This window comes from Heptranchias perlo, chromosome 34 (assembly GCF_035084215.1).
Source record: "Heptranchias perlo isolate sHepPer1 chromosome 34, sHepPer1.hap1, whole genome shotgun sequence".
Classification (NCBI taxonomy): domain Eukaryota; kingdom Metazoa; phylum Chordata; class Chondrichthyes; order Hexanchiformes; family Hexanchidae; genus Heptranchias; species Heptranchias perlo.
The window spans coordinates 15,089,539-15,112,009 of NC_090358.1; the positions used below are offsets into that span (position 1 = coordinate 15,089,539).

The 22,471-nt window shown below is 39.1% G+C and overlaps 1 protein-coding gene across 1 annotated transcript in view; it reads left to right on the top strand.

Annotated features, from left to right (window-relative positions):
- The first annotated feature begins 693 nt into the window (after window positions 1–693).
- cep152 (centrosomal protein 152) overlaps window positions 694–22,471 on the top strand; it is a 62,910-nt gene continuing 41,132 nt past the window's right edge. Inside the window, exons 1-8 of the mRNA XM_067971489.1 lie at window positions 694–849; window positions 2,746–2,857; window positions 7,563–7,666; window positions 10,757–10,871; window positions 12,722–13,120; window positions 17,536–17,707; window positions 21,891–22,031; window positions 22,331–22,470. Of these exons, the coding sequence (XP_067827590.1) occupies window positions 2,771–2,857; window positions 7,563–7,666; window positions 10,757–10,871; window positions 12,722–13,120; window positions 17,536–17,707; window positions 21,891–22,031; window positions 22,331–22,470 (1,158 nt within the window). The 5' untranslated portion in view covers window positions 694–849; window positions 2,746–2,770. The remainder of the gene's footprint in view (window positions 850–2,745; window positions 2,858–7,562; window positions 7,667–10,756; window positions 10,872–12,721; window positions 13,121–17,535; window positions 17,708–21,890; window positions 22,032–22,330; window position 22,471) is intronic.

A 22,471-nucleotide genomic window follows, 5' to 3' on the forward strand; every position in this document is an offset into this window, starting at 1 on the left:
CTTCAGTGGCCTAACAAGCAACTAGTTGGGCCATAACTGCTGGCCTTGCCAGTAATACCCTCATATCAAGAATGAATTTTAAAAAGTTGCAGTAGGAAGTACTGCAGGTGGTGTTTTTGTAAAATAAACGGAATAACTTCTTCAGCTCCTAACTACAAGTTGCAAAGCTGCGGCTGCTGCTATTGCAACCTCACCAGTTGCTAAGGCAACCTTAAAATCCTTTTTTTAAATTCCAAAATATACTTTATTCATAACATTTGTAAAGGCACAATCAATACAGTTATGCACCATACAACGTGTATACACTTCGTGGTGTGGTATAGTATACCGAACCTTAGAGCCATTCACCACCTCCTCGGTCTGTCATCAACTGCTGCGGCCGTTACCTATTTATAGTAAGCGGCAAGACCACGTGACCACGCCCCAACCAATGAGCGGCCGCACTCTTCCCGCTTCGCTTCGCGGCGCTCGAGCGCCAGGTTTGTAAAATAATTCCTGGGCCAGTAACGGAGGGGCGCTGCGGCGCAACCCAGCCTGCTACCGGATGTCCCGCCTTCCACGCTCTGATTGGAGGGTCGTCCCATTCAAATCTTAGTTCTGAATTATCTATGGTTGTCGAGGATGTCAATCAGAAATACGTCACTCGAGTAATGCAATCGGGTTAGGTTGAGGCGGAGGCGGAGGCGGCTGTTACTATGGTGGTCGCTGATGGAGAAGAAATGGGACTGAAGAATAATGCTGTCAGTGGAGCCCATTATAGTTACTGATATATAATCTGGTCACCCGGACAGCTATTTAAATACCAGCATGAAAAGGCCGCAAGTTCCGGTGTTGACCCTTTAACATTTGGTAAGTTTCGGTTATTTCATGTTTTGGTGGATTTGAAGCTGATGGGACCGAAACTGACGCCTGGGACCGGCTTCCAACCTCTCAATGAACCAACTAAAAATAAGTGGTTATTATTTGAGGCTGTGAACATCATCAATCTGGTTGTTATTTCACTGCATAGAGATTTATTCTGTTTTATCTACTGATATTAAAAATCCAATAATGATCCAAAATATCCAAAAATCCATATGCTATTAAGAGGCAAGGTTCTGATTTGCTTGTTCACTGGGTTCAAATTTAAAGTTATCCTGGTAACCAACCGTCATTTGATGCACTTGCAGTGGTTAATGGCATAGCTGTGGACAGACCCACAAGGTGTCATTCATTTGCAGCGACCGTCTCTCATATTTTTCTTTAAAAATGTAACCTATTTAGATGTATGTCACTCTTAAAAATAAAATTGCTCTGTATGTTTGTGAGTTTGTTATGATTCTCATTATGAACTCATTTAAGTATAAAACAAAATAGGTTACATTTTAAACCAAGTGTTAGAAGTGGCATTTGTGATGGTCACTTCTGACTGATAGTCAGTCCTGAGTATCATAAATCCAAGTCTAATATTTTCATAATGCTTACAGCTCTCATTTTAGATGTCATTCCTCATCATCAACCACAAGTCTATTGATGTTTCAACAAAGACCATTGCTGGTGCAAAAAAAGATTCTATTGTTATGAGCCAAATAGTGGTCAGTGAGTGGAATAGCACAGCAGCTGGAACTGGTGTCCTGTCAGGCAGATACTGTTCTGGCAGCAATGCACTATGCAGGTTATAGTCAGCTGTATGATTATGGTTTGCCATGATTTGAATTGTTTAAGTGGTAGACGTTCAGAAAATTAAGGGAAGGGATATGGATTCATGGGTATTATAACTCTGTGAGCGCCTCTGGGACAAGAGAGGCATCAACCTGCAGACCAAGCCCAAAGTATACAGGGCTGCTGTTCTGACGACCCTGTTTTATGCATGTGAAACTTGACAACATATGGGACTGAATTACTTTCACCTAAGCTGCCTGAGATGACTAATGAAGAACAAATTACAGGACACAATCCCTGACACCAAAGTCCTTAAAAAAGCTGACCTGCCAAGCATAGATGCTCTAATCATGAAGGCACGGCCACGATGGTCAGGTCATGTGGTGCGAATGTCTGATGAACAAATCCCGAAGTAGATCTTTTATGGCGCGTTGACAACTGGGAAGCGATTCTGTGATGGCCAGCAAAAGAAATATAAAGGTTAAAAGCTATCTGCAACAGTGCAAAATGGATACCCATTTTAAACTCATCTTGCAGTTCTGATGATAATTATAAAACTTGTGGTGTATGATTTTTCAACTACTTAATGAAATCACTACTTTGGGAACAATTATTTCTTAGAAATTTTTATGAAGAAGTAAATTAGGCTTGAAACAATCTATCATATGCTTCTGGCAGTGCAATAATGAATGAAAAAGGCTTGCATATATTTGAAAAGGCTACAGGTGATTGTGCTACTGATCATTGTGTTTAGCGTTTTGGCACAAACTGAAGCCTTTGTACCCTATTCTAAATAAAAATGGATCATGTTTTAAAACAAATCAAAAACCTTTTAACCACAGAAATAAATACAGTTTAAACTTGGAGTGATAGTTATACCTGGGGTGTTAGAATCTATGTATGTAGTTATACTGTAACTAACCCATCAGTGTGAAGCAGTTTGATTTTGCACCGACACTGCAGCTGCGCTATAAATGCAGCTTAATATTATTAACATAGTTTTAAAATTTGAAATTGTTTCTTGGATATCTGTAGGTCAGTGATGTAATTTATGGTTTGAATTTTTAACAAAGGAATTGCATGTTTATTATATTTCTCTGTTAGGTTTGATTCTCTAAATCTTCTGAAGATGTCCATAGACTTTGACAGCGGGGCTTTGCCAACCCAACATGAGGAGGAGGAATATGATAGAGAAGATTATGAACGAGAACAAGAGGTAAAAGCAAACCACTTCCCTCTCTTCCACCTTTCCTATTTTTACCAGATCCAAATGGCTGGCTGGATCAACTTGCTTAAATTCAAATTCATACTTGTACAGCCCTTCCCATTCTTATTGTGCTGTACTTATTTCAAATAGGGAAATAGAAAAATGTTAGGCTTCAATGTTATTTTGTAATAAAATGCATCAAATTTGTTTTTTAGAAAATCAAATTTTAAACTTTAACTGTGGAAGTATGCCCTTCCATACTAAATGGCAAAAAACAATGATAATGATTTGGCAAATTGTAACTTGTAAATTGTAACCATTTCAGTGGGAGACCCCTTTATTAACCCAACATATGTCAATGTTGTTATGAAGGCTCTTGATTGGGAATTGAAGTGATAACTATTATTGCATTTGCCCCCCAAGCTTGAATTTTTCACTAAAGGTGCTTTAGTGCACCTGGGTGTAGTGGAGTTTCTGTTTATCAGTGGCTGTGTACCATGTGCTAATGTTAGTCAATGATTACCAACCCTTTAAAAAAGATGGTGTTTGATGCCAGCAAATCAGGCAGTACCACTTTATCGTAAACATTGACATTTTTTCCCTAAGTTCTGGGGCAGCACCCATTTTGGATTGACTATTCAGATTAGATGACAAAAGTTTGAAATCTGAAGTCCATTATTTCCTTCTGCATAAGTTATTTGAACTAGATTGTCGTTAGAACAGGGTGTAGTGCTACAACTGTTGTGGGTGTGGAGTAGGCTTCTTTTTTGTGCTGTGGCAAAAGTCTCTTGTTTGTAATTAATTGAGATTCTTACTTTATACACTTGAGAGAATAGAATTCTGAGGTCAGTCTTAATGTGCTCAAGTGCATCATGTTGTACAGATTCTAGCTGTAAGAACAATAGATGCAATCTGTTTGAATAATCTGTTATTATAACAGTGTAGATCACAGAAAATACTGTATGTAGTCCAGCACTTGCATTACAAGAATATATTTTGTTTGGAGGAAGAGCAGGAAATTAATTTTCACATGCTTCAGAAATGGGACTAATAATTGTGAATTTCATCTGTGAATGAATTGTGCTTAAAGGACTATTGGCAGAGTCACAGTAACTTGGTGCAGATTGTTGTGGTTGTTTATTAACCTCTGATCTTGCTTTGCAAGCAGGCTTTTCTTGTTTCATTTTGGAAGTAATCATACACTCCATTTGCAGATCTTCACACTGCATTTTTCATGTTTAATATAGCAATGGGTTAACGAGATGAAGTTTCTCCTGTTCATAATAGGGCAAATGTTTTTGAGACTTCTCCTTCTCGCACTCATCTTTTTCGCTGTTTTACATTTTCTTCTCTCATTTTCCTTTTTCTCTGTTTTACTAAAAATAAATCAGGATTTTTACTGTACTGCTGATTGAAAAGAGGAAAGAAAGAATGAAAAATCGATTTCAGTTGATAGATGAAACTTGGTGATAAGGGAACCTTTGCTTTCTAGGCTTATGGCCTTTTCATTTTACCGTGTTTCTCAGTAGCTGATATATTGGTAAACAAACACCAACTCAGAGCACTTACCAAATTTATAGAGACCAAACTAAAGAACTAGAAGAAAATGCACAGTGTATGCATCACCTATTATTCAAAAAAAGTACTGTCCTTTAAGATATTCGTAATGATATGCTAAGTTCAGGTGCTAAAATAACTATAATGTTACATCATTTTTTAAAGTGATTTAACACTCCTGTTCAGACACAATGGGCTCGATTTTACACATAAATTGCGGGTGGGTTGGGGATGGGGGGGCTGCGAAAATTGCAGAAATGCAGAGTGGGTTCGGAAGCCAGCTCCAAACCGCCGACTTCCGAGTTCCCCACGGACGCACCTGCATGCGCACGGGTGTCCTGAATCCAGAAGTCCCGCCGGCAATTAAAGCTGGCAGGATGACAGTTAAAGAGCCAAATGTACCTCATTGAGGTACTTAAGGCACTTTACTTGTGATATGTTAGGTAGTTAGAACGATTTTTAACTTACCTGGGCGGCTTTTCCTTGGCTTCTGATTCACACCTGTTGAAATCAGGTGTGAAGGGCTGGATCAGGCAAAAAGAAACAAAATAAATTAAATAAAAAACCATTGCTCAAAGTTAAAACACAAAATCAACCTTCCTTTCCACCGATGTCCAATGTCTCCCTCTCCGATCTCCCCCTCGTCATCCCCCCCTCCGATGTCCCCCCGATCTTCCCCTCTTCCCCCCCCCCCCCCACTCCGATCTTCCCCCCCCCCCCCCCCCCACCGGTCTTCCTTTCCAGCGTGGGTGACATCTTGCTCTCGTGGGCGTAAAACCCGGAAAGAACTTTAAATCACTGTCAAATATGATGCGATCGCATTGGAAACGGTAAGTTTTGTTTATTCGGGTTTGCCACGCGCACCTTCACCCCCCCCCCCCCCCCCCGCCAATCCATCACCATTTCAAAATTGAGCATAATGTTTCTTGAAGTTGAAAGAGAAGGAGTCGAGAGACGTGATGGATTTCAGTTTTCTTGTTCAGCATTTGTATTTCAGCGCTTATACTTTTCAAAATTGCAAACTTCTATTTCTTCCCTCCTGTGGGGGAGAAAAGATTTTAAAATCTTTTAAAAATGATTGATGGCGTTTACTATTTCTGAACTCCTTCCTGCAATCTACAGCTTACAAATCTAGAGTGCTTGAAGTCACAAAGGCGCACTCAATGTAGAGTTAATTGCTTCTTGTACTGTACCATCACAGAATCGTGTTGTCTGATAGTAATAGTTGTTGTATTTTACCATTTAGTTGAGCACATTTAAGGGGAGATTGTCCATTTTGGTGTTCCCAGCATTTGACTGAGTGTGGCACCAAGGAGCCCTAGTACAATTGAAGTCAATGGGAATCGGGGAAAACTCTCCATTGGCTGGAGTCATACCAGCACAAAGGAAGATGGTAGTGGTTGTTGGAGGCCAATCATCTCAGCCCTAGGACATTGCTGCAGGAGTTCCTCAGGGCAGTGTCCTAGGCCCAACCATCTTCAGCTGCTTCATCAATGACCTTCCCACCATCATAAGGTCCAAAATGGGGATGTTCGCTGATGATTGCACAGTGTTCAGTTCCATTCGCAACCCCTCAGATAATGAAGCAGTCCGTGCCTGCATGCAGCAAGACCTGGACAACATCCAGGCTTGGGCTGATAAGTGGCAAGTAACATTCGCTCCAGACAAGTGCCAGGCAATGACCATCTCCAACAAGAAAGAGTCTAACTACCTCCCCTTGACATTCAACGGCATTACCATCGCCGAATCCCCCACTATCAACGTCCTGGGGGTCACCATTGACCAGAAACTTAACTGGACCAGCCACATAAATACTGTGGCTACAAGAGCAGGTCAGAGGCTGGGTATTCTGCAGCGAGTGACTCACCTCCTGACTCCCCAAAGCCTTTCTACCATCTACAGGGGAAAGTCAGGAGTGTGATGGAATACTCTCCACTTGCCCGGATGAGTGCAGCTCCAACACTCAAGAAGCTCGACAACATCCAAGACAAAGCAGCTCGGTTGATTGGCACCCCATCCACCACCCTAAACATTTAATCTCTTCACCACCGGCGCACTGTGGCTTCAGGGTGTACCATCCACAGGATGCACTGCAGCATCTCGCTAAGGCTTCTTCGACAGCACCTCCCAAACCCGTGACCTCTACCACCTAGAAGGACAAGGACAGCAGGCACATGGGAACAACACCACCTGCAAGTTCCCCTCCAAGTCACACACCATCCCGACTTGGAAATATATTGCCGTTCCTTCATCGTCGCTGGGTCAAAATCCTGGAACTCTCTACCTAACAGCACTGTGGGAGAACCTTCACCACACGGACTGCAGCGGTTCAAGAAGGCGGCTCACCACCACCTTCTCAAGGGCAATTAGGGATGGGCAATAAATGCTGGCCTCGCCAGCTTCACCCACATCCCATGAATGAATAAAAAAAATTGGAAAATTATGTACCACCAACCTGTGATTTTCTGTCCACCATGGAGAAAATTCCCTTTAATGCCCATTTCAAAGCTGCCTCTTAGTTTTCTCCTTGAGAACCTATGGGGTAAGGAGAAAATGGTTTACAAAATGGGAAGCAGGAGCTTTTAATAATTTTTTTCTAAAAGAATAAATTCCTATTTAGTGCTAATTTATGCCAAACTGTGTGTAGGTTTAGTGTGGGCCTGTGCTTTCCAGGAACTAGATTGTGAACACTAGGATTCCTTTCATGTATGACCTTTACAGTCAGGAGAAAGAGACTCCAGTCCAGGCTAGATTTGAACCTTGACACCAGAGGTGAAGAGAGATTATGCTAGTTTACTGCACCATCCTATCTTGAAGAATTAGCAATCTCAGCCAACAAACTAAGCATAGCTGGTGTGGAAAATGCACAAACTCCACACCAATGCAGTAGTGGGGCTTTTCTGAAGTTGGAGTTAAGACATTATTGGCTGTGCCATGTTTGGGAATGTTTTATGCCAACAATGGGTGCAAAGTAGAAAAATATTCCATTCTAAACACTGACATTGCTTACCTTTTATTATAGGTTAAAGGAACAAGGTTGAAGTCTTAGTATTATTTGGGAGGAATTGATAGCGTGATCTTTGGAGGTAAACTAGAAATGGTGCCTGTTTGATTGATGTACTAACATTTTATTATTTGGTGATGCTCATATTCTCAGCTACACCAGCTACTGATGACAGGTCTTCCAGATGACATGCTGGAGGATAGCAGAGACATTTCTTCTCCAGAACTGAATTACTCTGGCTGTAGTGCCAATAACGGGTAAGAAAGTTTTGCTTTTTATGACTCCACATGCAACATATTGCATCCAGCTGCAAAGTTAGTGTGAAAATATAATTGTGTATTTGGTGGGAAAAAGTGGTACAATAGACAATATTTCACATAACTATGAAATGGAGGGGGAGAAAAGAAATGGTAATTGTCAGGGAACATAATGACAAAAGAATAAAAGCCTAATAAAATGCAGCCTAATGAAATTAATTCTGCCATCAACAACAACTTGCATTTATATGGCACCTTTAACCTGGTAAAACGGAGCGATTTTCAAACAAAATTGAACAAATATCAGGGTAAATATTGATTCCAGTTTTTTATAGCCTGAACATTTTATGAAAAGATGGGTGGGGGTACTTGGCCAATCTATTAGACAGTGCAATGTCATACAGTGGGGATGCAGAAAAAAACACGTGGTCAATTTCAGGAAAAAGGCAATTACCCCTATGCTGCAATGTCCTCTTCACTCAGGAATTTGTCAAATCCCTTCAATGTCTGCTCTTCTAAAATCCACTTCTTGATTGTTTTTATTACAGTATTATGTAATACATATGCATGCATACCTGACCGATACAATTGTGAACCAGTGAAACAATGAATGAAACCAATGAAGTGAGAAATAGTTTAAAAGCACCCAGCCGGTATCCTCACCAAATTAAATTGCAAACCGATACCCCACCTTTGCTGTCTCTTAGCCCTTTTAATTTTATAATCTAATTTCTGCAGAGCATGGCCCAAACCAGATCTGTGCATTGCTCTCCCAGATTTATGCTGTCATTTACCACCACAGTCTGAAGATCCGTTGGAGGCTTATTCAGAACTCAGACCTCTTCTTGAGTGAACTTGTAAGCATCTCTTTTCTGTGCATGCATGATCATACCACTCTGAGATTGTGAATCATGCAGCTGGCCTGGGAATTGACACTGATCCAGCTCATTATATTAGTGTGTCTCCACCATTACACTATTTGTATCATGACATAAGCACACTAATCCACAAGCCATTTTATGGTCTCGGTAGTTTCAAACAGATTTCAATAGATCAGTTAAATGCACATTTTTAGCTAGCAAAAATGATGTGCTTCACTGCAGTATCAGTCACCATTTTTAAGTTTTTCATAAAATACAGTGAAGAGAAGTTTCTGTCACTTTTTTAAGACTTGTGCACTCCTGGAAAGTAAATATCCCTTTTTAATACTGCTGCTCTTGCAGTATCACTTTTATGCCACCATATGTTGCTGTTGTACTGTGTGAATGCTGCACTACAAAATAGTGGCGATATAGATTTATTTAGATTTCTGCAGGTGCAGCATTCCAACATCCAAGCTGTTCGTATCAACGTGTTTGTCATCTCACTGCTTCGGAAAATGTTATTTTACCTACTTCAATCAGCTTATTTCACAATTGTAATTTGTTATTCCTCTTGTTTTAAAAATTCTAAGTTTGGACATGCTGCCAATTTTCTAAAGTGTTACTGTAAGGAAGACAACTATTGATGATCACAGTGGGAGTAGGCTTCACCCAAAACCCACGTATTATCAATCTTTAGAATTCTGCACTATTTGTTTGAATGGATTGTTAACTTTTTTCCTGCAATACATGGCGGTTTTCCCACACTGAGAAGTGAGAATGTGGTTTACATAAGAGGGCAAAAATTGGGGGCACGTATAATGTCTGTCTTGTTTACTATTTCTATGCAGCTAGGCAATGGAAATTTTTTGTTTATAATTTTGCAATCCATGTAAATTTGAATCAATGGATTTACAGTACTCAGGCTATTGGAGGGGCTGTAGAGGTAACAGAAATAACCTTAGAAACGAAAAAAGAAAAGAAATAACTTTCAATTATAAGGTCTTTCATGATCTCAGAACATCCCAAAGTAGTTTACAGCCAATGAAGTACTTTTCAAGTGTAATCATTGGCTGCCTCATTTCCTACATGACAACAATTTGCACACAGCAAGGTCCCAGAAACAGCTGTGAAATAAATGACCAGATCACCTGTTTTTCCGGTGTTGATTGGGGGATAAATGTTGGCCAGAAGAACTCTCATGCTATTCTTTGGATCTTTTACGTCCACCCAAGAGGGCAGACAGGACCTCTGTTCAACGTCTCATCCGAAGGACGGCACCTCTGATAGCGTAGCACTCCCTCAGTACTGCACTGAGATGCCAGCCTAAATTATGTGTCGCAGCACTGCCACCTCTAGCAAAAGTTGTTTTGAGTTGGTTCAGTAATACTTGATTGCTACTTCCATTGCTCCAGAAATATTGGTGGTTAAGTAGGCATGTGTGTATTTTGTATTTTTTTTCCTCCTTCTACTTCCTCTTGGAGTGATATAAACTGAAAATGTAGCTATTTCCTCAGTACAATAATCTTTGATAATGTTTCTGAAAGGCATATTCTATCCTTATTAGAATGGGGCAATGAATTGTTTGAAGTACAGGGGCTGGTATATAATTTACCGTGGGGATTTCCAAATGCCTAAAACAACACTTATGTCTTATGTACAGCTTCATTATGTCATTCTAGTATTACTCGATTGTGTTTTTGTCTGTAGAATGTATATATATTGCTGAGAAAATGAATAAAAATCGAGGGGGGCAGAAATGACTTGTGTAACTGCTTTACCAGCAGTTAGGAACTTCTAATTCGGCACATTTTTAAGGTCACTTGGGAAGCTGACAGAAACTGCTTTCTACCTATATATTAGTAGTAGTTTTTATAAAATTATACTTTTTATACAATAAATCTTAAATTTGCAGATTAGCATATTTAAGCAACAAAACCACAACATGGAAAAGTTTCACTATCTACCACTTCGTGATTTTCGCAAGTATGTAATGTTACCAAATTTTGTAATATTGTTGTTGAATGTGTCACGTCTGTTTCAACAAACCTAGAAACTGATTTGTGATTTGTTACTTACACATTTCAAAGTGACCATCTCGTGTTGCTGCAGTTTTAAAGTAAAAATGTCTTTTCAAAGAGCATTGAAGAGCAAACTAAATTGACAATATGTATTAGCGGAAAATATCAGTTAAACTTGTTATATTTAACTACTGATCATTTTCTCCTAGAGGTCAACAAACCTGGGAACAGAAGGGAGATTGGAATGATCAGGAAGTAAGCAACACTCCAAGAGATAAAGATAGTTATTCTACAGAATATCCAGTACACAATGGACATAATGGAGTAAGTTGTATATTTTCAGTGGATTTGTATATATTTTAATGTACTGAATTTTACATTTTTGGATCTAGTTACAAACAGCCTTCTGTTTATTCTTCATATATGCTGTTTATAGGTGCTACACAAACATAGAACATATAATGTATGGCAACCAATGGGCTGACAAATTTCCTTCTTGTGTTAGAGAATGTGAATATTTTCCTGGTGTGACTTGCCCTGCCAAGGAAAAATGCAGAGATGGTTCTGCTACCCAATCTGATAACTCTTTGTTTGTGATGGGTTTATTCAGGGTTTGTTCCTGTAACAAACAATTACTGTGGAATCTAGGTTCTTGTGGTCAATTTGGTCACATCCCCAAATGATCACTAAATCAAAATATATCCCTTGATGTCCTGCAGGGCAACTCTCAGACATTGAGTAGAGTGCTCAGCTGTTTGAAATGCTGGTGAGCAGTGCGATGAATAGCTGAACAGTGCTGGCTGACAGTTTAAATTGATCAGCAAACTATGTAGAAGTCTTGATGTGCTGATCGGCTGTTCTGACATTTAGATATAGTTGGAAGGCTTAAAGTGCCAATAGCTGAACAGCAATTTAACATCTGAGCAGTGCATCAGAGCTTTTACACTGTTTAACTTATCAGTCAGTGCTGCTGAGATGTTCAACAATGCTGCTCACCAACATTAGAAACTGCTCAGCTGCATTCTGCTCAGAATGCCTGTTTTGAGCTAAGGTTGGAGACTTCCCCTGTGTATACAAATCTTTCAGATCTGAATGGCACATCAGTTGATAGATCAGGTGTGCAGGAGATGAGCAGGAACAGCAAGAGGACAAAAGCTGGATTAAGATGAATTGCAGAGCTGCTAATCGCATGAGGTGAAATGTGAAAACTTTTCTGATGCCTGAACAGCACTAAACTGTTCCATATAACCGACTTGTACTGTTCACATGGCAGGAAAAGGGTGCCTAGTAGAGACTTAATGCAGTTTGGTTTTGGAAATTGCATCGAGTATTTTATTTAAGTGATCACTAAAGCCAGTTCGACTGTACTTGCTATATCTACATAGAAAGCTAAAGCTCTGTGCAGAACAACTAAATGTACTTCCTTTCAATGGAAAAAAAAATGAGTGGTGATAAAACTAGCACAATGATTTACTGAGACAACAACAACATGCATTTATATAGCGCCTTTAAAGTAGTAAAACATCCCAAGGCACTTCACAGGAGCGTCATCCAACAAAATTTGACACCGAACCACATGAGATATTAGGGCAGGTAAAGAGGTAGGTTTTAAGGAACATCTTAAGACCCTTAAGGAGAGACAGTTAAAGCTTGGATACAATTTTTGATAAAAGTGAGTGACTGTGTCTAAGAATTGTTCCATCTACTTTCCATACAAGATGCACTTGGTCCACCCTCAAAGCATGGGTAACTGATCCTTAGTTGTGAGATAAGGCTAGAAAAGTAACTTCTTTTAATTATAGGAAACTTGGGATCACACAAACCCCGTATGTTCAAACAATCAGAATATAAAGTTGTGTGTTTAACAACTGATAAACTTGTGGGGGGAGAAGCATGCACACAAAGTACATGCACAGATCATTGTTGTATTTTCATAAAAATCCTTTGTTTGTTTTTATTCTTATAGTTTGAGAAACTTTCCTGTCTTTCTAATTCAGTTTCGTTACTACAAGTGAAAATGCTTTATATGGTTTACAAGTGATTTCATCTGTGTATGTTCAGGGCTTACCAGTTTGTGGTTCAACTCATAATGATTGGCATTTGTTTAAACTGTAGTAGAAATTCTGTGCTTAAATGCAAGTACTAGATCATGCTAAAACTTATTTTTTGGCTAGGGCTACAATGAAGATTATGAACGTGATCAATACCAGAGGGACCACATGTACAAATCTGAAGACGAACAAGTGAACGATCATGGATGTCAGGCTGAGAGTGAATCACATCTCAATGGATGGAATCAAAACCACAAAGAAGATGAACGTCAGTACATGTATGAAAACAAAGGTTACAGTTTCCCTTGTGTGGAGGCTAATGAGAGTACTGTTGAGCACTATGTTAATGAGAAAAGATATGATTCAGACAATTATCAACTGCCTAATTCATACCCTCAGTCTGGAGGCTATCATGGCTACATTAATGGTAATAGTAATGGACAAAATGAGGAGTTCCATGATCAACTGGGAAAAATGCCAGATTACCCACAAAGTCAAAGGGACCAACTGGAACATTTACAGGTAGACCATCTCTTAGACTTCTTGTTCATTAACTTAATTGGTAGTTTTTAAGATTAGTTCACATTTCATTTATAACTTAAGATCTAGTCACATCTCATAATGCACTTGATTATTTTATTACAACTCATTTGTTCTCATTGTTTCCAAATAAAGTGGAGCAGTGAGTAAGAGCATTGTCCTAACTCTTCCATGACGTGGATATGAATCAAGCCCAGAATGATGGTTGAAACAGTCATCCTTAGCCACCCTCTGAAATTAGTTTGGGCATTCTAAGATCAAGTTCCTAGTGCGTATAAGACTTCATCAAAAAAAAATACCCTTGCCTCAGCACCAGTAGTCAGTCTCATTTCAGGCCAAGAATGACTGATTTGGGAAATGGAATTGATGCACTGGTGCAGAAGGAAGTTGTTCCTCAAAGGTTGCAATTACATTGTTACAGCAGCATAAATCATATTTGACCCCACATCTGATGATGACACAGTGCTAATGGATAGAATATATTACAATCCACGCATTGACATACCTTAAATGAGCATGAATAGAACTCAAAAAATCTAAAGCAATGGAAAAAAGATTCTACAAGTTAAATTGCAAAGGAGGATTTTGCTTCTTTAAAGAAATAAAAGTGTAGCATGCTGTCATTTGCAATTAATTGTTAGTCCTGTTGTAATAAACTGCACAACTGTGAAAGTTTTTGGCCCTCCAGGAAATTCCAGGGTTCACCATTTCCTGGACATAGTTTCAATATGTATACAATAATTAAAAACTCTGAGTACATTTCCATCCCCATATATTTACTGGTCTGTAATGAAGATGTAAAGTTGGGATAGGAAATTAAACTTCAGCATTTACCAATTTTGGGGCACTGAAATAGGTAAGAAGATTTGACTTGTAATTTGGTTTATAAATTATAATTAAATCTTGGTGTACAAAAATTGTTGCTTTCTGATTCAAAAGCTCTTCAGTAGTATTGCCTAGAATTTTCAAATAAAAAACGTATTCAAAGTTCTTAAAGCTGAACAAAACAGTAAATGAAATGTTTTCCAGTACACCTTTAATCCCTGGTGAAAATTTATGCAGATGGTTACAACATAGAATCATAGAATGTTACAATGCAGAAATTCGCAATTCAGCCCATCAAGACTCCACATTAGCCATCTAGCCTAAACCCACTCTTATTCACTTCCCATGCCATTTAATATTCCTCTTTTGCAAGCAACTATCTAATTCCCCTTTCAAAGACTCTGCTTCAACAACAGTTTATGGCAGTTTAACCAACCAAACTGGAAAGATGTTTTCCTAACCTCCCCTTTAAATCTTGTGATTATCTTAAATTCATGTTAAAAGTTTCTCCTACCAGCAATCTATCACATAACCTTATCATAATGCTTTATAACCTTTAAAACTTCTACCAAGTCATGCCTTAACCTTCTCGGCTTTTAATATTTATGGAAACTATACCAGAAACATGTTGAATTATTGAATTGCAACTTCTGAAAGATTCCAGTCAAATGGGGAATCTGGCTGAGTTATAAGGGTTGTATCATAATCTAATGAATTATCTTTAATGTTTGCTAAATATCAGTTTTGTTTTTAGCATAGAGCCCATTGAATCCAATTAATAAACTTAATGTTGTTTTTAGGTAAATTGAATTTCAGTTGAGGAAGGGGTAATATATGGATAGCAAGTATATTAACACAGTGGATATATTTCTTTCCTAATAGTTAAGTTGCGTAAATCCTATTAAGCATCTTCTTTACCTACAAGTATAGTTCAAATATCCTCAGCTAAATTAATCAGACATTTTTGCTGATTTTATTTTCAATATATCTATAGCAATTGTGGAAACGACGTTTTTATAGCAACATAATATATTAACAAGCTTCTTTATATGTTTATTTAAACTTCCAACTGCAGTAATTTTGAACAAAGTAAACTGACGTAATGTAATTGGTTGTCATAGCAATGCAGCAAAATAAAATTGGCTGAGCCTGTACTGGAAAAGCAGTGCGGAATCTTAAATGAGACAAATGCAGTAGACTCTTGATGCTACAGCTATATATAATTGTAATTCTAATTCAGTTACATTAATTTGAGGAGGTTCTTGCATTTAAGAATGCATTATTATATATATATAAAAAAAAGTTGTGTATGTGTCTTTGCAAGAGAGATGGCCACACTTGCAGGGCTACTATTTGGTAAATTCTTGACTGGTGTGTGAATCAACAATGTTAGGAGATGTGCTGATAAAGCAGAGATCCACATTTCATAAACTGACATAAGCCTAACTGACATAACATTCCTAAAGCTTAATTATACTTCAGGCAGTCTTCATAACCAACCTGACCATAGATACAACAAGATGGCGGGGCGGGGCAGGGCCTTCACTGTTCTACACTAACCCTAACACAGTGGCAGCAGTCACCCTTAGGCAGGTAGGACTGATACCTGAATTACTGCCTGGTTTGAGCATCTGCAGGGAGGTCCACCCACATTACCTCTCTGTCTCTCCAAACCAAATCATATGCCTGCTTAAAGTCTCCAAAACGCACCATAAATCTTTTCCATGCTCCCAACACTTTTCAATCATCTACCTCAGCATAGAAATCTACCGAGTACATCCATGTCTGCCAGAATGACTTCCTCATTGCCTTCCCACCAGCTGTCCCTGCATTCTAGTAAGCAACACTCCAGCAATCACCTTCCCTTGCACACCAAGAAAATTAATGCCGTTGGAATTTCTGCACTGCTTCCGGTCCTCCTTGTGTGAAGGAATTATTGCTACAAACCCAATATCAAAAATCAGGAATAATAAATGCTGCTGGAATAAGGATTTTGCTGCAAAAAGAAACTATTGTTTATGTTCATTTTCAGGCGAAGAAAAGCCCAAGAAAGTATTTTGTAAAGTGTATACACTAATATATATCTTATATTTATTGAATCACTTTCCCTCCCATTAGAGACCTGCTATTTGGGTCTCCAAGAGGGATGGTCTACATGATTCTTGGAACAGCCACATTTATTACATAGATCTAGACGTTAGTATCAGATGTGTAGTTTATATCCTCTCCATCACAAAAACTGCCTGCCTCCACCTCTATATCATCGCCCATCTCCGGCTGAAATCCTCATCCATGCTTTTGTTACCTCCAGACTCGACTATTCCAATTTTCCCCTGCCGGCCTCCCATCTTCCACCCTTTATAAACTTGAGCTCATCCAAAACTCTGTTGTTCATATCCTACCCTGCACTAAGTCCCACTCACCAATCGCCCCGTGCTCGCTGACCTACATTGGCTCACAGTCTACTAATGCCTCAAATTTAAAATTCCCATCCTATTTTCAAATCCCTCCATGGCCTCGTCCCTCCCTATCTCTGTAACCCACGAGAACTCTGCATTCCTCTGATTCTGGCCTCTTGCACATCTCCGATTCCCACTCCCTTTGCCTCACCATTCAGATGTTTAGGTCCTATGTTTTGGAATTCTCTCCTTAAACCTCTCCGCCTTTCCATTTCTCCTCCTTTAAGACCTTCCTTTAAAAACTTCCTCTTTGACCAAGGTTTTAGTCACCAATCCTAACGTCTTTGACTCGATGTCAGTTTTTGTCTGATTATGCTCCTGTGAACTACATAGGGATCTTTTCTTGTGTTAAAGGCACTATATATTACTGCACGTTGTTGCTTTCCGCAGTTAAATAGTTTGCCAACATTCTCATTCCCTAGACCGCACGGGTAATGGAGGGTATCTAACATCCATAGAACTACTCCAGCATAAGTCAACTAATTAAGGAGAGGCATGGGGGAGAAACATACAATAAAATATAAAAAGTGTCCTACATATGCCTGTCTGAAAATTGTGAAGAAGCAAACGGGTTTAAAAATCCTGAGCTAATGGCCTTTAATGTATACTGATATATTTTGCTGATCAATTGCAGATTATCACTTCTTTAAATTTGCGGTGATCACATTACAGTTGTATCGAGCATTAACAATATTGAGTGTCTCGGCCATGCTGCCAGCAAAGGAGTAAAAATTAAGAGAAACTGCTCCCAGCACCTCTTGCTGCATATGTTATGAAAAATAATGATTATGTGTGGGCCTATGAACTGGAATTTCACCTTGGGGTTCAGACGACAACTGTAAGCCAAAGATTTGGTTTTATTGTTTAATATCATTTGAATTATTGCTTGTTTGTTTCACTTGTTCTCTCTTTGATGATCCCAAACCACTCGAGCTGCAGTTCTTGTTCATGGCATTCTCTAAACACTTCCATGGAATTCAGTTTTGTTCAAAATGGGGTAACTATTATTGATCAACAATGTGGCCTAAGTTTGCAAAGTGGTATTTGTATAACCAGTTTTTATAATGTAAATGTGTTGGGTACTTCATTATTTTCCATCTTTTTCTCCTGCAGCATTTTATTGCAAATGAACATATTTCTAATGAAACTGTGGAGCTATACAAAGTGAAGTATAACCCTTATGCTGCTGCTCATCTACCGAGAGGGGCTATTAATCCTGATGAAACAAAAGATGCAGACAACAGATTTGAACAAATGCAGAGCAAGTTCCTGGATAGTGGAGAAAGTAAGAAAAGGCTACTTCTAATTTCACATGCTCTTTGCAGTTTAAATAATGATTGTAGAGGTTAGCAAATTGTGTATACCCTTTGATCTGTGATCCAATGTTGTTGGCAGTTAAGTGCTCATGAGTTATAGGAAGGATGCAGTTCATATATATGATTTAAATCCATCTTTGGCCTAAGTTGAAGATATGAATTACTTAATGTAGATAATTCTCTTCTCTAAAGCAGATGGCCTATTTGATATCATGGCGGGGTGGGGGGGCGGTGCAGGGAGCTGCTTATCCTTCGAGAGATGTAGAGATGTATTTATTTTATGTAACTATTTTTGTTATGTACCTGAAGTAAGTAAGGAGAATACATTTTTCCAGGAAGCAATCAAAAATTTATTTCCATTTCCTTTCAGTGGAGATGTGCATTTGTAACAGTGTAACCTTCAACTCATCAGCAGGGAAATCTGCTTGTGTGTAATAGAATTTTAAAAATGGTGTTTAGGTTCGCATCTAGGGTTTTTGTTGTGATACTTTGAGTCATCCTACATAAACCAACTCAAATACGAAGACCAATATAACTCTTCTCACCCATAGATATCTGGGATCAAGTAGGACATAATTTGGTGTAAATCTAATAACTACTTTTTCACAATACTATGTAGCCAAGGATAAGACATTTGCCACTTTAACACAAATGAACAACAATTTGGTTTTGGAATTACCAATATACAGCATCAACTGTGTTCAACTTCACATGGCATAACTCCATTCAGAATTGAAGTGTCACAGCTTTAGCTAAAATCAACTTAATTCTAGCACATCAGTATTCAATTTTGAGGATTACAGTACATGCTTTAAGTTTATTCAGCAAATAACAAGCTTGCTCTTTTTTTAAGTCTGCATCTTGGGCATTAATATAAATACATATGACCTCTGATCAGATAACAATTTAACTGCTTTATTGAAACAGTTCTATCTTCCTCTGTAAAGTGCAGTTTTTGGCCTCTGTGGTATGTCTTCATTCCTAGTTTGTTGGCAGTCTTCTAATTTAGCTTGCACCTACATGTACTGTTATACTATATAGTGCCTTAAACTGTCCCAATAATTGTTAAACTCCTCTCTCAGTTGTATCTGGACATAATCTAACACCTCTTTCTCCTTCAAATTTCTCCTGTTCAAAATTCTTAAATCTAAGCAAAAACCTTTCTTTTAAGTACCTTTTGTTTATCAAGATTAATCGTTAGTTCAGGCAACCTAACTAATCAATTACTCCTCACCAATCTTTGAATTTTCACTTAAAATTATAGAAAAAGGCTTATCCAAATTACTATTCCCAAAATTTTTCATTTTTGCACCAATGAAAATGAACAAACACTTAATATGTTAATAAATGTGCTTCAAAACTTGGGAACCTCTGTTATTAATGACAACGGAGCATAACAAAGGGGATTCCTTATTTCATGGAACCTTTGCTTATCAGGCCTTTTTAGGTTTGCTCAAGCTTAGACTTTTTAAAACTTGTCAAAATTGTTAGATCTTTACACACAGAATCCTACTTTCTCCATACAGTGTCTACATTTTTATATTGAGCTTGAGCTGAAAGTATCACATGGAGTATCCTATTACCAAAATTTATGGTTTTCTTCATAGTTATGCATTTACGTTGTCATGAAAGTTGCAGCACCTGCACTGTGTATTCAAGCTGTTGTTTAATATTTATTTTAAACTAAGAATTAAACAAAAATTTTCTTTTCATTTCACAATCGTCAAAGAACCCCTATTCTTTACGTATTTTGCACCTGTTACAAATTAACATTGCAGTACTACTTGTGTGCCAAATACAGTGAAAGTATTTTTTTTGTAAAATCACCCCATTTACTGAATTATCATAATATGAAATATAGAAAATTGAATTAATTGACTACATTAGAAAGAACTCTAATTGGATACCTATCCTTATTGATAAGCAACTACTGGAGGAGGAGATGTCATCTTCAATGATGGCTGAAGTGTTAGCAGCCATCTTCAGCCAGAAGTGCTGAGTGGATGATCCTTCTCAGCCTCCTCCTGAGGTTCCCACCATCACAGATGCCAGTCTTCAGCCAATTTGATTCACTCCATGTGATAACAAGAAATGGCAGAGGGCATTAGACACGACAAAGGCTATGGGTCCCGACAACATCCCAGCTGTAGTGCTGGAGGTCTGTGCTCCAGACCTAGCCACGCCTCTAGCCAAGCTGTTCCAGTACAACTACAACACTGGCAACTACCCGACAATGTGGAAAATTGCCCAGGTGTGTCCTATCCACAAAAACAGGACAAATTCAACCTGGCCAATTACCGTCCTATCAGCCTACTCTCAATCGTCAGCAAAATGATGGAAGAAGTCATCAACAGTGCTATCAAGCGGTACTTACTCACCAATAACCTGCTCACCGATGCTCAGATTGGGTTCCACCAGGACTGCTCCGTTCCAGACCTTATTACAGCCTTGGTCCAAACATGGACAAAAGAGCTGAATTCCAGAAGTGAGGTGAGAATGACTGCTCTTGACATCAAGACAGCATTCAATCGAGCATGGCACCAAGGGGCCCTAATAAAACTGAAGTCAGTGGAGATCGGGGGGAAAACTCTCCAATGGCTGGGGTCATACCTAGCACAAAGGAAGGTGGTTGTGCTTGCTGGAGGCCAATCATCTCAGCCTCAGGACATCGCTGCAGGTGTTTCTCAGGGCAGCGTCCTAGGCCCGATTATCTTCAACTGCTTCATCAATCACCTTTCCTCCATCATAAGGTCAGAAGTGGTGCCGCTCGCTGGTGATTGCATAGTGTTCAGCTCCATTTGGAATTACTCAGATATTGAAGCAATCCATGACCGTATGCAGCGAGACCTGGACAAATCTAGGCTTGGGCTGATAATTAGCAAGTAACATTTGCGCCACACAAGTGTCATGCAATGACTATCTCCAACAAGAGAGTCCAGCTACTTCCCCTTGACATTCAATGGCATCACCATCGCCAAATCCTCCACCATCAACATCCTGGTGGTTGCCATTGACCAAAAACTCAACTGGACCAGCCACATAAATGCCGTGGCTACTAGAGCAGGTCAGAGGCTGGGTATTCTGTGGTGAGTGACTCGCCTCCTGACTTCCCAAAGCCTCTCCACCACCTACAAGACACAAGTCAAGAGTGTGATGGAATGCTCCACTTACCTGGATGGGTGCAGCTGCAACAACACTCAAGAAGCTCGACACCATCTAGGACAAAGCAGTCCACTTAATCGGCAGCCCAACCACCACCTCAACGTCCACTCTCTCCACCACTGGTGCACCGTGGCTGCAGTGTGTAGTACCTATAGGATGCACTGGTGCAACTCACCAAGGCTTCTTCGACAGCACCTCCTAAACCCGCGACCTCCACTACCTAGAGTGACGAGGGCAGCGAGTGCATGGGAACACCATCACCTCCAGGTTCCCCTCCAAGTCACACACCATCCCAACTTGGACATACATCACCCTTCCTTCATCATCGCTTGGTTAAAATCCTGAAATTCCCTACCTAACAGCATAGTGGGAGTACCTTCACCACATGAACTGCAGCGGTTCAAGAAGAAGGCTCACCTAGGGATGGGCAATAAATGTTGGCCTTACCAGCAACGCTCACATCCCGAGAATAATTTTTTTTTAAAATTATGTCCTTTTGCCATTCGACTTTCTTCCTGAAAAATGTAATTTAATTTTCAGTGATGATAGTTTCATGTTTGAATGATCACCTATTTGATTGTACCTATCTTTGGCAGGAGAGGGTAAGAAGCATTCAGTCAGATTTACAAATTTTAGTTGGACAATTTAACTATATAACTAATAAAATCTGGTGTTTATTTATACCCATTTTTTTTGATCCTTGGGTTGTTCTTGATTCCATTTAAGTTCTATTTGTGTTGTTTTGGGTGGTAATCTCAGCTAAGATCTGTCTTGTAGTCCTACAAATATTTGTACCTGCACAGCAACTTGCATTTAATATGAAAGTAAAATTTCCAAAAAAAAATCACATTATTGATTAAAATGTAGCTTTTTGCAATTGTTGACAAATAAGCCTTAATGTAATATGTGAATTTGCAAAAAGCTAACAAAGCCATTCAACTTATTTGTTGCATTTCTTTTAATAGTTAAAGCAATATCTGTGTTCTACAGGTTCTACAGAAGCCCATCAGTTTGCACAGTTACAGATACTTTACAATGCACGGGGAAGGCAGCTAGAAGAAATGCAACACAAACAGGAGGAGTGTGCCCGTGAGATCAGATATTTGAATCACCAGCTTGCCATGACCAAAGGTAATAGAACAACCTTAAGTTTCAGCAGGTGTAAGTTATGAGTATTACTCTTTTTTTTAATAAAAAAGGTATGGCCTCCGTTGAACATCCCATCCAAAAGACAGCACATCAATGCAGGACTTCCACATTACTGCACTGAAGTGTCAGCCTATATTATGTACTCAAGTCCTGGAGTGGGGCTTGAGCCGGCAATCTAACTCAGTGCTACCACTGAGCTATGCTTGACACGTGTACGCCCAGATTTTAATGTAAATAGCTAGTAAGTAAACTGTTTTTCACTAAGCTATATTGTTTTACAGGAGAAAAAAATGGCTTGGCTATTAGTTGTCAGGAGTTGCAGAAGTTACTTCAAGATGCAAAAGAGCATGAAGTTCAGCTGGAAGGCCAAATTAAAGCATTGGAGTCTAGAGTTCAAGGCCTGAGTGCCAGTGAAGAAGAGG